Source organism: Schistocerca piceifrons, chromosome 2, assembly GCF_021461385.2.
Source record: "Schistocerca piceifrons isolate TAMUIC-IGC-003096 chromosome 2, iqSchPice1.1, whole genome shotgun sequence".
NCBI lineage: Eukaryota > Metazoa > Arthropoda > Insecta > Orthoptera > Acrididae > Schistocerca > Schistocerca piceifrons.
Window position 1 is genome coordinate 969,330,382 of NC_060139.1, and position 16,878 is coordinate 969,347,259.

Sequence of the window (16,878 nt, forward strand, 5' to 3'; positions counted from 1 at the left end):
TGGATTGAAAGCCCAGGAGGCGAATTGCACACTCAATGAGGAATTAGTATACTTGACAACATAGAGCACATTCTGAACTTACACAGAAAAGTTCTGCATGAATCATAAAACTTCTCCTACGTCTATGTTAATTTGGCCTTGATCTCAAACTCATTATCCTGCAGAGGAGTTACAGTTTTCGAATCAATACGTTATTCGGTACAGTTTACAGAAGATGGAAACATTTATGGAGATTTTTAGATGCTCATTTAATGACAAAAAATTTTACAAAGCGGTTCATAGAACACTTCCATCAGTGAAGTCAGATCCAGTTAATTGTAAATATCAAGTCTGAACTCTTTAGATATTTCACAGATGCAATAATGTCAACCATCAGAGTCCACCAAGTCAAAAAACCCAAAGCCCCCCAGATGGTGGCCCTGGTGGGCCTGTAGGCTGTGGTTCACCAGTTGGCTGGGGTCCTCCAGTTGGTTCAGGACCCCCAGTAGGTGTGCCTGGTGGTCCAGTTGGTTGAGGACCCCCAGTAGGTGGTCCAGTTGGTTCAGGACCTCCAGTAGGTGTGCCTGGTGGACCAGTTGGTTCAGGACCTCCAGTTGGTGGGCCAGGTGGTCCAGTTGGTTGTGGCCCTTCAGTTGGTCCAGGAGGGCCAGGTGGAGTCTCCTGGCTGCGGCATGCTGCCACCTGTAGTGCAGTGGTGTGCTATGTAGTACATCTTGCATTCTCTTTTGGATGAGTTGATAGCAACAGTATGAATGCAACAGTATTCGACAAAGTTGCAGTTGCTAGTATGTACTAGCTACATGACATGAGCCACATAGGTTTTCTCGCTATTTGGTATACAGAGAAATGTACTCTTACTCAAGAACTGTTGAATGTCTCTTGGACCTCTAGGGAGCATAGACTTATAGCGGATATGACGAATATCGTAGAGGACTGTCATGTGCGCGAAGCAGAGAAGTAACTAGTATGAAAGCTTCGCTAGTCCCATCAAACTGCATCAGTTGCAAACATTTTACAGACGAGTTGAGTAACGAGGAAGTGCAAAAATATCCAGTTATGTCTTCTTGTGGGATTTGCAGCAACAATCTGATATACATATCGCAAAATGTTACTTCGGTATCATTATTCTAAATATTATTCGTCGAGGGCACATACACGAACTGAGGAAGAAGGAAAGAAGATTAAAGATTAACAACTTGTTGCTATCGGATCATTAGAGACGAGGAACAACCTCACATTTTCATGGGAATCCTCCGTATTTTATGAAAGGAATTAGATTGGCATATGTTTTAAGTGGTTCAGGGGTAAAAGCTAAAGCAAAACGTGGATGGTCAGCGAGGAATTTGAACGCCATTCTCCCGAACTGATACCCCAATATCTCAACCTCTGCGCTCGCTCCCACTGCGAACTGACAACCTACAGTCGGTTTGATGGAGCTTCACTTTCTCATCGAAAAAATAAAGTGTAGACTGGCTTCACGTGCTGATATGTGAATTACTACAGTGTCCACAAATGCGTATCACAATAAAGTTTTCTCTTTTATATGCTAGAACAGAATGTTACGAGCACAAAAATCAGTACCAATAAATAATCATCCTTACGTCTACATCCGTCTGTAGATAGGATGTAGACGTGAATGTTGTAGTAATGGTATATGAAGCGCAAATTTCTATTTGAATTTTAACAATCTTCAGCCCGCAGTACTCACCACAAGACACAGGACGAGAGCTGCCACTGTCGCCCTCATGGTGATGGAAGTGCTGAGGTGAGCGCGGGCCACAAAGCTTTTATAAGGCTGGCCAACGCGTGATGTGGAGTATTCGTGATTCCGTGACTTCAACAAAGGAACCGAACAGAGACCGCAACCCAAGTTAGACAATGGACTTTCTGGTTGTATCACAAGGCTACAGACCACAGCTGCGACGAACTGAATAGCATACTGTCGCTTATTTTTCCACAGATAACTGCAAATTCCTGGTTCTCAAAAGCGTCAAAAAATGCTACTTTCGGAAAGTAAAATCCAACAATGATGAGTTAGTTGTTACGTTTATGTTACGAATTGGGAGGACGTCTCACATTGATTAATTGGAGAACACTTGAAGATTCAACCTGGAAAAACTTTGTATAATCGTTTTCCAGGCAGTCGTGGCCTAACCTAACGCGCCACAGCAACCTACTGTTAATACGTAGCTCAACACTCATACAGTCATAAATACTTCATTTCATGCAAAAGTGGATTGCCTGGTCTGTGTGTTACAGTAGAGGAGAGTGTTGCAGTTGGAACTCTATTCAGACTTTGGCCTCTAGCCAGCCCTGCAATTTGAAGCGTTTTATATTCTTTTATTCGGTTTTGAAATGACAGCAGTCACTTATGTGTACTGCTTTCTTTTCTGAAACTGTAAAAATTACTCTGGCTAAGAAAGTTTTTTCCAAATTTGGAAAAAAGTCCCAAGGTACAACAAAGTCACGTACCTAGGAAGAAATATATTCAGATTGAAATGTGCTGCAGTAGACATAATCTTGTTATTACTGTCTTTAATAATCTACGTCTTATGTTGGTACTATACAACACACCAATTAAGAGAAACTGAAATCAAGAAGAAGTGTCATCAAGAACCAGGTACAAGTTGAAAACATTTGGTAATAGAAGCTACAGGGTTATAAAACAAATTTCCATTTTTGAAACATGGAAAATTGTTGATAGATTAAAGAATCTTAGTCAATTTTCAAATATCACATGTTTCATGATTGCAGACCATCTTCCATTTCCATAAACAAGATGGTGCCCGACCGAGGAAGTCTGATTTATTCATCTAGACATTCTGTAACTAGTTTTCAAAATATCCAACATTTAACTCACAATAAAAGTCTTTGACTGAAGAATTAACAATAACCCTCAAACAGTTTTACCATATGATATAACACTTACATGTGTAGAACTCGTCATATTTACAAGAGCTACACACAACACAACCTGATGTTTCCCTACAACAAACCAGTAGAAAAGCCGGAAACTGCACATGGCGGTTTTGGCACGCATTCCTTAATAGGTTGTTTAGTCAGACATTACATTAAAACATCGAGCAAGGGAACGTCAGACATTCTTAGGTACGCTATACTCCAGCTCCAACACTCTTACCTTCGTGTTTGTAAATTTAATTATTCCCCTTTTCCTTGAGCCGCACTTCTAATATTCATTATCAATCAGTCAACAATCAGTTTTATTTCTTCAGTGAAGACATACAGAGTATTCTTTAGAGGAATGCGCCTAGTTGTGTACCTGAGATACCGCATGTGTCGTATTAACGTACAAGAATTTGGTAGGTCCAATAGACCGCATGTTTCCATTTACCACATATTCTACTGTCAGTGGCTGTTATTTTATAGCGTCTTCCTCTATGAGTGAATTTATGTCATGTTTAAGGTATAACATGAATCTACTCCCTAAGAAGAGTAACATATTTACAGCTAATCCAGATTTGGAAGCTTGGGTGGAAGCCCAGTTACGGGACTTAGATGAAGAGGAAAATGGGATCGACGACGACACATTTGACGATTCTGATGATTATCCAGATTTCGTGATAAGTGATAGTCACCATGAAACAGAGAGTGATACCAGTGAATAAAATGTTTTATTGGAAGAAGAGCCTGTAGCAGTCTATACTACAGATAATACCTCACAACAAACACAGTACTTTTACGGTAAAAATAATGTCCAGTTGGAACGTTCTCAGCCTGTTAGAACGAGAAGTACACCAGAGCACAAAATTCTGGAAGGATTAATACGTGGCCTAACAGCCAAAAGTCGAAGTTTGGGACAAAGTCCTACTAATTCTCAAATATGGAAGAATTTATTCGATGATGACATGATAGATGAAATAGTTTTAGACACAAACGTGAAACTGAATACAATAAGGCAAAGTTGCAGGAAACAACTAATCCATCCAATTACAGAGATACTGACAACGTTGAAATCAAATCTTTCATAGGCCTTCTAATGATGACATCAACATTCAAATCTTCTCAGGATGATATGTTGTCTCTTTTCGAAAACGATTTGACCGGCTGCCCTATATTTGCGGTGACAATGTTGGCAAAGCGCTTTGAAATACTTCTAAGCAGCCTGAGACTTGACGATGCGACTACCAGAGATGAAAGGAAGAAGTCAGATCGCGCAGCTGCAATACAAATATTTTTGAGAAATTCATTTTCAATTCCCTGCAATTATACTGTGCAGAAGACAACATTATAGTGGATGAAATTTTAGTACCATTCAGGGGAAAATGTCCATTCGGAGTTTGTATGCCTAACGAACCAACCAAATACGGCACAAAAATTATGTACCTGGCAGACTCTGGAAGCGCTTACCTCTTCAGTGCCTACATATATTCAGGTAAAGGTTCACAGAAGAAGAGATAAAGCTTGCCAAACCAGCTCAGGTTATTTTACGTCTGTGCAGGCCAATAGAAAGAGGTTACAGAAACATTACCACTGACAACTGGTTTGCACCTACAAAACTCATTCCTGAGCTGAGAAAGAGAGGGCTAACATACATAGGAACGGTCAGAAAGAGCAAACGCGAAATTCCCCAAGAGTTTTTGGCTGATAAAAGTAGCCCAGTTGGGTCAGCGTTATATGGATTCTCTGAGAATACAACACTGGTTTCATTTGTTCCTAAGAGAAACAAGACAGTAATTCTTGTGTGTTCAATGCATCATTCCACTGAAAATGATACCATAAAAAATAAGTCAGAAATTATTCGTTACTGCAATGCAACGAAATCTGGAGTAGATTGCTTGACATCAAATGTGCCAGTTATTCGTCAAAAAGACGTACAAGGCACTGGCCAATGGCAGTCTTTTACACACTTGTAAACATCACTTGCGTAAACAGTTTTCTTCTGTATTTGTGCTAACTCGTCTCAAATTCACCAAAGGTTTGGCCATGAAGCTGATAGAGCCATATCTAAGAAGACGCGAGGAAATTAAAAATTTACCTATAAATATCAAGAAAATGATCCACAAAGTTCTGGAGACACTCAGTAATCAAGCGAAGGCATACCAATTGATAGGGAGAACAAAAGGAAGACGTGTACGAAGCGCCCTGCGTCCAAGAAAAGGAAAACGGCTTATAAGTGCGTTAAATGTGGTCACCCAGTTTGCCTGAAATGTAGCATAAATATATGTGTCAACTGTGCAAAAGAAATATGATTTAATATGTCAGTTCAGTTGATTATTATCTTTATACATTTTCTGCAATACTTTATTTATATTTAGAAATATATATTGTTGGTATAACAGTGGTGAAAATCATATGAAATCTGACACTGAATGACTGCACGTACTTGTGATATTTCGTGTTTATTTTATATAATTTAAATAACAAAGTGTTTCTATGGGTTGAAAAGTATTAAATTTACTTATAACATGAATTAACTGACTATTTACTTGATTTCTGCCAACTTATGTGGAGTTCTGTGATATAAAATATTAGGTGGTCTGAGAGACCGCATGTTTCTAGTTACGCACATTTCTGAGATGTTTCGGGTTAAGGGTTAAAAGCAGGTAAATGGAAAAATCTAGACTCGAATTGGGAACACAAATACTAATGGCCAGTCATCACATGTTTGTGTTCTTGACAAAAATGAACGGTTCATGGGTATACACTGCATTGGAGATTATGTGAAAAAGATACGTTTCTAAACCTCCATTCCCAATAGAATATGCTTAAAACATTCAGCAAATAAAAGGCAAAATAAAAAGAACTGCATGATCTCAGTTAGTGGCAGACATAGTGTATACAGTCTCTTTAGCACATTTGTTACATCTGCTAAGTGGTCCAGTAATGATATATGTTACTACTGTGACATGTAGTAACACACATTAGTTTACATGATACTTCAGACGTGAGAGATGTAGAAGATAAGCAGACACTTTAGATATTTGCATACTTTACATTACATTACAGATGCAGCAAAGTAGAGTTGGCAGTATGCTTTACAATTATATATGCCCAAGGGATGAAGCTGCATTTTTTTATTGATATACCACAAATCAGCATTCTGCTGTAGTTTCAGAAGGACAGTGAACTCTTACAGCACTGCTGGTTTCCATTCCTAGAAGTATAACAGATATAGTTTGGTTCGTCAGGATGGTGAATTTTTTTGGCAAATTTGTGCTGAATTTTGCACAGCTGCTCGCACCACCTAATCACCTAAAATGAAAAGTATAAACGTTTATTTGGCGAGAATCCCAATAGACTTCATTTGATTACTCCGAAAATAGCTCTAGCTAATGCCCGGTCTCGGGAGTCACTAACATTGAACACGAATTTATATTACAAACTGATGCATTAAGTTCTGAAACCGCAGCACTTCTGCTTCAGTAGTTTCTGAGCGACAGGAAGCCAATACGTACGCTTCAAGTTTTATCTGAGGCGGAAATAAGGTATTCAGTTAATGAACTGGAAGGGCTGACAGTCTTGTTTGCCGTCGAGAGATTTAGGATTTATTTGGAGGCTAGTTCTTTCTTATTTGAGACAGAAAATCAAGCATTGTCATGACTTTTTGTACGTACATAAACGCTGGGTATACTATCGAGGTGAGCAGTCTGCATATCTGCGTTTTATTCTGAGTTCTGGCATTTTAGGGCGAGTGACAACCAGGCTGTCGATATCTTAGGCTGTACATTTGAACGAGAAGAATACCCGCGGGAATTTTCGTCTGATTAGATGAACGAATTTTGTGCTGGGACAATCCGAGGGATGAGTAAGCGAAACTGGGAAGCAGCTGGAAACAATATTTTTGGAGCGCGTGGGAAGGAGGCTGCTGGATATAACAGGGGTAGGCAGGCGTCCCATCAGTCTGAGAGTGGGCAATTTGGTTTATCTAAAGAAAAGTTTGAGTGCCGAGTAAGGACACGGAAAAGATTACATCTGAAAAAAAAATGGCTCTGAACACTATGGGACTTAACATCTGAGGTCATCAGCCCCCTAGAACTTAGAAGTACTTAAACCTAACTAATATAAGGACATCACACACATCCATGCCCGAGGCAGGATTCGAACCTGCGACCGTAGCGGTTCGCGGTTCCAGACTGAAGCGCCTAGAGCCGCTCGGCCACACGTGGCCGGCTTTACATCTGAGATGATGCCCCATTACTTGTGTCTGTATGAAGTGACCAAAGTACGTTATCCAGCCACATTCCTAGTCCAGAATGCATCCAGTGCAAGATTGTTAGAACATATATCAGCCAAATGAAATTGGTAAAGAAACTGGATCCTTAGGAAAAATGGTTCCCCGTCCTCTCTTCCTGTTTCTGTTTGAGAAGGGCAGGACTGAGCTGTGCGCTAACAATCGTTGCGTTTAATAACTTCTCTTATGTCTAGCCACACTTTTAGTATTCCCAAAAACATCTTACACATTTCGACATTCCGTCAGTTGCGAAGGCTGTTGTTGTTGTGGCTTCAGTCCGGAGACTGCTTTGATGCAGCTCTCCATGCTACTCTATCCCGTGCAATCCTCTTCATCTCCAAGTAACTACAGCAACCTATATTCGTCTGAATCTGCTTAGCGTATTCATATGTTGATTTTCCTCTACGATTTTTACCTCCACGCTGCCCTCCAATACTAAACTGGTGATCCCTTGATGTCTCAGAACATATCCTACCAACTGATTCCTTCTTCTAGTCAAGTTGAGCCACAAATTCCTCTTCTCCCCAAAAGTATGCAGTACCTCCTCATTAGTTGCCTATCTAATGTTCAGCGTTCTCCTGTAGCACCACATTTCGAAAGCTTCTATTTTCTTCTTGTCTAAACTATTTATTGTCCATGTTTCACTTCCATACATGGCTACACTCCATACAAACACTTTCAGACAAGACTTACTGACACTTAAATCTATACTCGATGTTAACAAATTTCTCTTCTTCAGAAACGCTTTTCTTGCCATAACCAGCCACATTTTATATCCTCTCTACTTCGACCATCATCAGTTATTTTGCTCCCCAAATAGCAAAACTCATCTACTACTTTAAGTGTCTCATTTGGTAATCTAAGTCCCACAGCACCACCTGATTCAATTCGACTACATTCCATTATCCTCATTTTGCTTTTCTTGATGTTCATCTTACGTTCTCCCGTCAAGACACTTTCCATTCCGTTCAATTGCTCATCCAGATCCTTCACTATCTCTGACAGAATTAGAACGTCATCAGCAAACCTCCAAGTTTTTATGTCTTCTTAATAGATTTTGTTCCTACTCCAAATTTTTCTTTTGTTTCCTTTACTGCTTGCTCAACATAAAGACTGAGTAACATTGAGGATAGGCTACAACCCTGTCTCACGCCCTTCCCAACCACTGCTTACCCTTCATACCCCTCGACTCTTACAACTGCCATCTGGTTTCTGTACAAATTGGAAATAGCATTTCACTCCCTGTATTTCACCCCTGCCACCTTCAGAATTTGGAAGAGAGTATTCCAGTCACCATTGTCAAAAGCTTTCTCTAAGTCTACAAATGCTAGAAATGTAGGTTTGCCTTTCCTTAATCTGTCTCCTAAGATAAGTCATAGGGTCAGTATTGCCTGACGTGTTCCAACTTCCCTGAGGTCGGCATCTACCAGTTTTTCCATTCACCGGTTAAGAATTCGTGGTAGTGTTTTGCAACCGTGGCTTATCAAACTTATAGTTCGGTAATTTTCATACCTGTCCACACCTGCTTTCTTCGGCATTGGAATTATTTATTTTTCTTGAAGTCGGAAGGTATTTCGTCTGTCTCTTACATCTTCGTCATGGCTGGCTCTCGCAAGGCTATCAGTAGTTCTAATGGAATGTTGTCTACTCCCAGGGCCTTGTTTCGACTTAGGTCTCTCAATGCTCTGTTAAATTCTTCATGCAGCATCATATCTCACATTCATCTTCATCTACGTCCTCTTCCATTTCCATAATATTGTCCTCAAGTACATCGCCCTAGTATGGACCCTCTATATACTCCTTCGACCTTTTGGCTTTCCCTTCGTTTCTTAGCACTGGTTTTCCAACCGCGCACTTGATATTCATACAGGTGGTTCTCATTTCTCCAAAGGTGTCTTTAATTGTCATGTAGGCAGTATCTACCTTACCCCTAGAGATATATACCTCTACATCCTTACATTTGTCCTCTGGCCATCCCTGCTTAGCCATCTTGCACTTCCTATCGCTCTCATTTTTGAGACGTTCGTATTCCTTTTTGCCTGCGTCGTTTACTGCATTTGTATATTTTCTCCTTTCATCAACTAAATTCAATTTCTCTTCTGTTACCCAACGATTTCTACTAGCCCTCGTCTTCTTACCTACTTGATCCTCTGTTGCCTTCACTATTTCATAGCTACCCATTCTTCTTCTACTGTATTTCTTTCCCCCGTTCTCGTCAATTGTTCCCTAGTGCTCTCTCTGAAGCTCTCTACAACCTCTGGTTCTTTCAGTTTATCCAGGTCCCATCTCTTAAAATTCCTTCCTTTTTGCAGTTTCTTCAATTTTAATCTGTAGTTCATAAGCAATAGATTGTGATCAGAGTCCACATATGCTCCTGGAAATGTCTTACAATTTGAAACCTGGTACCTTAATCTCTGTCTTACCATTATATAATCTGTCTGAAACCTTCCAGTGCCTCCAGGCCTCTTCCACGTATACAATCTTCTTTCATGATTCTTAAACCATGTGTTCGCTATGATTAAGCTATGCTCTGTGCAAAATTCTACCAGGCGGCTTCGTCTTTCATTCCTTACTCCCATTCCATATTCACCTACCACTTTTCCATCTCTTTCTTTTCCTACTATCGAATTCCAGTCCCTCATGGCTATTAAAGTTTCATCTCCCTTCACCATCAGAATAATTTCTTTTATTTCACCATACATTTCTTCAATCTCTTCGTCATCTGCGGAGCTAGTTGGCATATATACTTGTACTACTGTGGTAGGTGTGGGCTTCGTGTCTATCTTTGTTACAATGGCTACAGTAATGCATTCACTATGCTGATCGTAGTAGCTTACCAACGTTCCTATTTTTTTATACATTATTAAACCTACTCCTGCATTACCCATATTTGATTTTGTATTTATAACCCTGTATTCACCTAACCAGAAGTCTTGTTCCTCCTTCCACCAAACTTCACTTATTCCCACTTACGTAACTTTAAGCTATCCATTTCTCTTTTTAATTTTTCTAAACTACCTGCCCAATTAAGGGATCTGATATTCCACGCTCCTATCTGTAGAACGCCAGTTTCCTTTTATGCTGATAACGACGTCCTCCTGAGTAGTCTCCGATTGGAGATGCGAATGGGGGACTATTTTACCTAAATTTAACCATACAGTAAAGCTGCATGCATTCAAGAAAAATTACGGCTGTCGTTTCCCCTTGCTTTCAGCTGTTCACAGTACCAGCACAGCTAGGCCGTTTTGGTTAATGTCACAAGGCCAGATCAGTCAATCATCCAGACTGTTGCCTCTGCAACTACTGAAAAGGCTGCTGCCCCTCTTCAGGAACCACACGTTTGTCTGGCCTCTCAACAGATATCGCTCCTTTGTGGTTGCACCTACGGTACAGCTATCTGTATCGCCGAGGCACGCAAGCCTCCCCACCAACGGCAAGTATCAGAAGGTATGAAAGTATGTTACAATTCATCATTGATAAGAGACACAGTACGACGAGTAGCATAGGGCATAATAGCTTACCAGCGTTATGTCAATCACATAAAATTGTTCATCAGATTCATTGTATCTCGTTAACATTCTCAATTACGAGACGAGTGCAAACTGCTACAAAGGGATAAAGGAGGCCAAGTGGAGTAAATCGCTAGGTGGCACCGGATACGTGGTAAACGCTGCATATATTTGATTGCAAATACAGTTTCATCGTTAAATCGTATAAAACAATTTCATCTGTAAAGAATTCACGGAAATCATTTTCCAATGTTTCACAAAAAGTATTTCTTTACAAAACATTGTGTGAAAGATCCTCAGAGTGGTCGAAAATAGTACGTTGGAAGAACACGCTGAATGGCGCTAGGGTACACTATGCTAACAGTTTGTTATCAAACAATATTTTTATTCTTTTGGACAACTCACAGCATAAAAATTACTAGCATCAGTGAAAGTTTATAAATATCATTTTATAAGAATTCACTAAGTCAATAAATACCAGCTCCCTCTAGTACCATGGAAGTCATTCCCTCATGTCTTAGCAGATGTCCTATCATCCTGTCCCTTCTCCTTATCAGTGTTTTCCACATATTCCTTTCCTCTCCGATTCTGCGTAGAACCTCCTCATTCCTTACTTTATCAGTCCACCTAATTTTCAACATTCGTCTATAGCACCACATCTCAAATGCTTCGATTCTCTTCTGTTCCGGTTTTCCCACAGTCCATGTTTCACTACCATACAATGCTGTACTCCAGACGTACATCTTCAGAAATTTCTTCCTCAAATTAAGGCCGGTATCTGATATTAGTAGACTTCTCTTGGCCAGAAATGCCTTTTTTGCTATAGCGAGACTGCTTTTGATGTCCTCCTCGCTCCGTCCGTCATTGGTTATTTTACTGCATAGGTAGCAGAATTCCTTAACTTCATTGACTTCGTGACCATCAATCCTAATGTTAAGTTTATCGCTGTTCTCATTTCTACTACTTCTCATTACCTTCGTCTTTCTCCGATTTACTCTCAAACCATACTGTGTACTCATTAGACTGTTCATTCCGTTCAGCAGATCATTTAATTCTTCTTCACTTTCACTCAGGATAGTGGCACCTATGCATTGCTATTTACACCAATGAGAGCATATGCCTCTAGTCTATAGCGGAAATTCAAGAATCTGAGAAGGCACACTGTAATATGAGTTTAACTAAAGTGGCATCCAAAATACAATCATGTGAAAACAAGTTTAGCTTTACTGCTAATGGCACACTGGCAACTGTGTTACCTTACGTAACTTGTTCCCTTTTACTTTTATTGCATATCATCATTTTTTTTCTTTTTTCTCCAGGAATTAAAAAAGTTCTTACATAAATAGATGTAGCTATATAACAAACCATAGGCTCTAACTGTACGTACGACAATTGCAAATTAGTAAAAATTAAAATTATAGACATTAGTTGAGGGTCGGAAGCGAAATGGTTAGAATCGGCACTGGTAAAATAACGTACATATGATCTTTCGTGGTTCTGTGACCATAAAACTGTTTTCTGTGAATAACCAACACTGTAAAATGCCATAACGCAATTAAAGGAATGGGGCTGGTGCAAAGTAAACAAGATTAATCCCGGAGTATTGAAAAATCTTGTAATACTGTTTGTACTCCCGTGAGCATAAATGTTTATAAAATGACAACTTTAATACAATAACGCGAAAGCGTTGTGAAGCAACTACAGTAGCGCTGTTTTCAGGAGTTTTCAACTTGTGCAGCGTCAAGCGCTGAGTAGCAGCTTATGAACGCTCCATCGGCCTCCCATTACCAATAAGAGCACTTGCCACTATATGTGTAGTAAATTATTTGACATTTACTCATCTTGTGCACCAAACAAAAAAGAATAAAAATAGTTGTGACAAGTAACATAAGTAAAAGGGAACAAGTTATGTAAGGTAGCACAACTGCCAATGCAATTATATTGAGCTGTTTTTTGTATAATTTTATTTTCGATGGGGTTTTAATTATACTGATGCATGAAGGTTAATGAGTTCCAGCTACATCAGGCAACTTGGGATTGTTCCCATATACTGTTGATTGAATTGATGTATTGGGTTCCAAGATTCCGTCTTCCCAACTTGTTTGAATTTCCTGTATAGACCTACATGCGTTCTCAGTGACGAAAATAGCAATGCATGGGTGACTCCTGTTCCTTATTAGTGAATGCTACATGCCTCATGCTCATGCCTCTGCTGGTATTTCTAGACTTCGTGATTTTTAATAAAATGATGTTTATGAAGTTTTACTGATACCAATAATTTTTATGTTGTCAAAAAACAATTGTTTGATAACAGACTGTTGGCCTCATGTACCTTAGCGCCACTCAGCGTGTTCCTCCAACGTACTACTTTCGACCACTCAAAAGATATGTTACACATCGTTTTGTAAAGAAATTTCTTTTTGTAAATCATTATAAGGTGACTTCCGTGAATTGCTTACTGATGATATTGTTTTATTCAGTGTAACGATGCAAACGTAGTTGTAATCAAATATATGCTGTATGTGCCACGTATCCATTGTCACCTAGAAGTTTATTCCCCTTTTCTTCCAATTTGTGCCTATGTAGCAGTTGACAATTGTCGCATGATACAATGTATCTAATGAACAATTTTATGTGATTGACATAATGGCAATAAGCTAGACAGCTATATGCTACTCGTCATACTCTATCTCTCAACAGTGGTGTAATGTAACATACTTTCATATCTTCTGATACCATTTTTTGTATTTTATAGTCTTCGAAACTCACGGAATGCCGAAACACGTAACGTGCATCCAAATGGCCGCTTCATCTCAAAGCATTTTAATGCAAATCGCAGTAAATTTTTCCTTCCGTCATCCTTGTCGATCTTGCCGCTTCATGCTGCCTCTTTGGACTGATCGACTATGGTCTTTAGTACCTCCTACAGAGGGTAGAGAGGGCAGAGAGTTGTGCTATTTAGACAAGTACTTTGTGTGATGACAGAGGTCAGCTGAGCGTTTAAGGCTTCAGCTTTGCTACAGATGCTGGTACACTAGGCCCTTACTGCGTGTGTGTCAAGTAAAGGGCGGCCTCTGTGAAGGTGTGTGTCAAGTTAAGGGCGGCGTCTGTGAATGTCAGTTGTTGAGTTGTCGAGGGTAATCTTCACTCAAGCGTGTCGGCATCATTGGGGATGCCCTATAAACGCAATGAGGTGTATTCGTGCAGATTAGCCATCACTCTGAAACATACATCAGAGTTGAATTCTAGCCAGTACAGTGGCACGTTCTCAGCATTGTGACAAGCCAATCACGGTAGGCATGGCCGTATTTTATGGCTCTGGTAGTCTCTCGCCAAGATGTTGTTGTCGTTACAGTCGGATGCAACTGTAATATTCAAACCGCGTGCTGAAGTAAGACTAATTTTAAAAGAATTACACATGACCATGATCTATGTCAGAAGTTACCTGTTTTTATGCAGTGCACCACTACAATGCATCAGCAAAGCCAGCCATTTGATCATGATAATATGTATAGAAGCATCTTAGTATTGGTGGCAGTCTCTAGCTAGAAGGCATGTATTACCTTCCCCTGGCAATTCATGGAGTGGGTCGGTTATTATATTTATTCGCATACTCTACCAGCAACTCTCATGCATGGCTACTGGCCACAATATTAAAATTATTTCACACTGGCCCTCTAACAATGACAGAGGCAGCAGAGGGAGGCATGTACTTTCACTGCCTGGAGAGGAGAGGGGGGGAGACCTGGCATCAATGCAACTAACCCAAAACTAACACTGGACCCTTGGTAGTTACAGCTTTTGTTATTTACCAAATGGGTTCAAAATGGTTCAAATGGCTCTGAGCACTATGGGACTCAACTGCTGAGGTCATTAGTCCCTTAGAACTTAGAACTAGTTAAACCTAACTAACCTAAGGAAACCACAAACATCCATGCCCGAGGCAGGATTCGAACCTGCGACCGTAGCGGTCTTGCGATTCCAGACTGCAGTGCCTTTAACCGCACGGCCACTTCGGCCGGCCCAAATGGGTTCTTCGTACAGTTCACAGCACATGAAAATACTGAGTACTGATGGAGATTTTTATTGCTACTTTAATGAGAAGGAAATTTACAGTGAGATGTACAACGATTTATCGTGATTTTCATCGGTAAATTCTGAAACTGTTCATCACAAATGGCACGGACCAAAACTGCTGATATCTTAGAGTTGTACTAATGCAGAATCCTCAAACACACCGCGCAAAAAACCATCGGGTTCCCCTGTAAGGTGGCCCTGGTGGGCCAGTAGGCTGAGGTTCACCAGTTAGTTCTGGACCTCCAGTAGGTTCCCTGTTGGTTCAGGACCGCCAGTTGGTGAGCCTGGTGGGCCAGTTGGTTCTGGAACTCCAGTAGGTTGACCTGTTGGTTCAGGACCTCCAGTTGGTGTACCAGGTGGGCCACTTGGTTCAGGACCTCCTGTAGGTTGACCTGTTGGATCAGGACGTCCGGTTGGCGGGCCAGGGGGGCCAGTTGGCTGTGGCCCTTCAGTTGGTTCAGGAGGGCCAGGTGGAGTCTCCTGTTGCGGTATGCTGTCACCTTTGGTGGTACAATGTTATGCTGTAAAGCATGTCATACATTCCAATATTTCAAAAGACTACCTGCCAGTAACTAAGAACATGCTATTCTTAGGCATCAAGTAAGGTAAGTAGGATTGTTGCGTAAGCCCATCTTTGTAGGTTAATTTACAGTGAAGTGTGCTCGTTTTCAAGACCTTTGAACCTCTCTATGACATATTAGGAAGGTGAGCTTAAGCTGATAATGAAAATGACATCTTCCATACTTGAGATACACAATAAATGATAACCAGAGCTCCTAACATCCCATACTAAATTAATTAGAGAAGTGACAAAGACAGAAGATTCGAGGTTCCCATCAGTCACATTAGAAGCATTATCAGTTGCAAACTAGAATATATTAAATGCTATATAATTATCTATGACATAGTTAATAACAAGCGAAGTTAAAACCTGTTCTATTAGAATTATAGATCTCTGCATGCCTGAGTGCATGACAATGGTCCATAACCATATGGTAAAACTATGGTCAACAAAGATCTGATAAGTTTACCCTGTGTGTCTGCTCTCGTCTGGTCTGGTGTATCATGTTGGCTGGGTCGGTCGCGGTGCAGCTATGCCAGAGCCTGAGTATTATTGTATAAGGTAAAAAAAAAGCAGCCTCGCGCATATCTAGTAATATTATGTAAACTCCCATGTATATCTTTTAAAAATGTCCTAATAGTAACAAGCATTCATTTCAATTTAAAGAATTTAATACTTTTTTCAATGCATGATCATTCCGATTGTTGCAAAAGAAAAATCATTTGCTTTCTTTCATAAATAACAAATGTATAGGCCAGCATTGCATAGAGCTGTGCCGGAAAAGAGCTATTGTAAGAGCAGATAGTTGCCGACTTTATCGAGGTGAGAATTTTTGCTTTTTATTCAGAATGATCTTACAGGGCCATGACGCAGCACTGCTGTCGTCCAAATTTTACCAGGTTACTGAATCTATTTTTTATTACAAGGTTTAGGAATTTTTCTGTTTCGAGCTTATATTAAATGAGAAAAGAATTTTGTGGGTACATTAAATGGGAACCAGTTTTGTTCTGAGGTTACGCTACAAATAGAATCATTAACCAAATAATATTTAAAAATTATATTTTTTTGTGGGGAGGTTACACACATACAATGGAGTTGGAAAACTTTAGGGTTCAAAAACTCATCGAGGACAAGTTTATTAGAGAATGAACAAAAACTTGAATTTTTGTAGCAAATTCATTTCACTTAAGTCATTAGGAGGACCTGTAAAAAAATAACATTAAGTAAATTACCAGTAATAGTCTTGAATGTGACATCACACTAAAGAATGGGGCTCCACAAGGGTCGGTCTTGGGTCCTTTGTTGTTCTTAATATATATTAATGACTTGCCATTCTATATTCATGAAGAGGCAAAGTTAGTACTCTTTGCTGATGATACAAGTATGGTAATCACACATGACAAACAAGAATTAACTGATGAAATTGTCAATAACGTCTTTCAGAAAATTACTAAGTGGTTCCTTGTAAATGGAGTCTCCCTGAATTTTGATAAGACACAGTATACACAGTTCCGTACAGTAAATGGTATGACGCCATT

At 39.9% G+C, this 16,878-nt stretch overlaps 1 protein-coding gene across 2 annotated transcripts in view; it reads right to left on the reverse strand.

Moving 5' to 3' along the window:
* Positions 1-229: 229 nt before the first annotated feature.
* Positions 230-16,878, reverse strand: part of LOC124776537 (proline-rich protein 2-like) — a 114,799-nt gene continuing 98,150 nt past the window's right edge. The window contains exons 1-2 of one of the 2 annotated variants that reach the window (XM_047251564.1): positions 1,709-1,790; positions 230-681 (exon numbers count right to left, since the gene is read on the reverse strand). In XM_047251564.1, coding sequence (XP_047107520.1) covers positions 388-681; positions 1,709-1,747 — 333 coding nt within the window. In that variant the 5' untranslated portion in view covers positions 1,748-1,790 and the 3' untranslated portion in view covers positions 230-387. Of the gene's footprint in view, positions 682-1,708; positions 1,791-16,878 lie in introns of those variants that run through there. The other variant, XM_047251565.1, reaches the window with a different exon arrangement.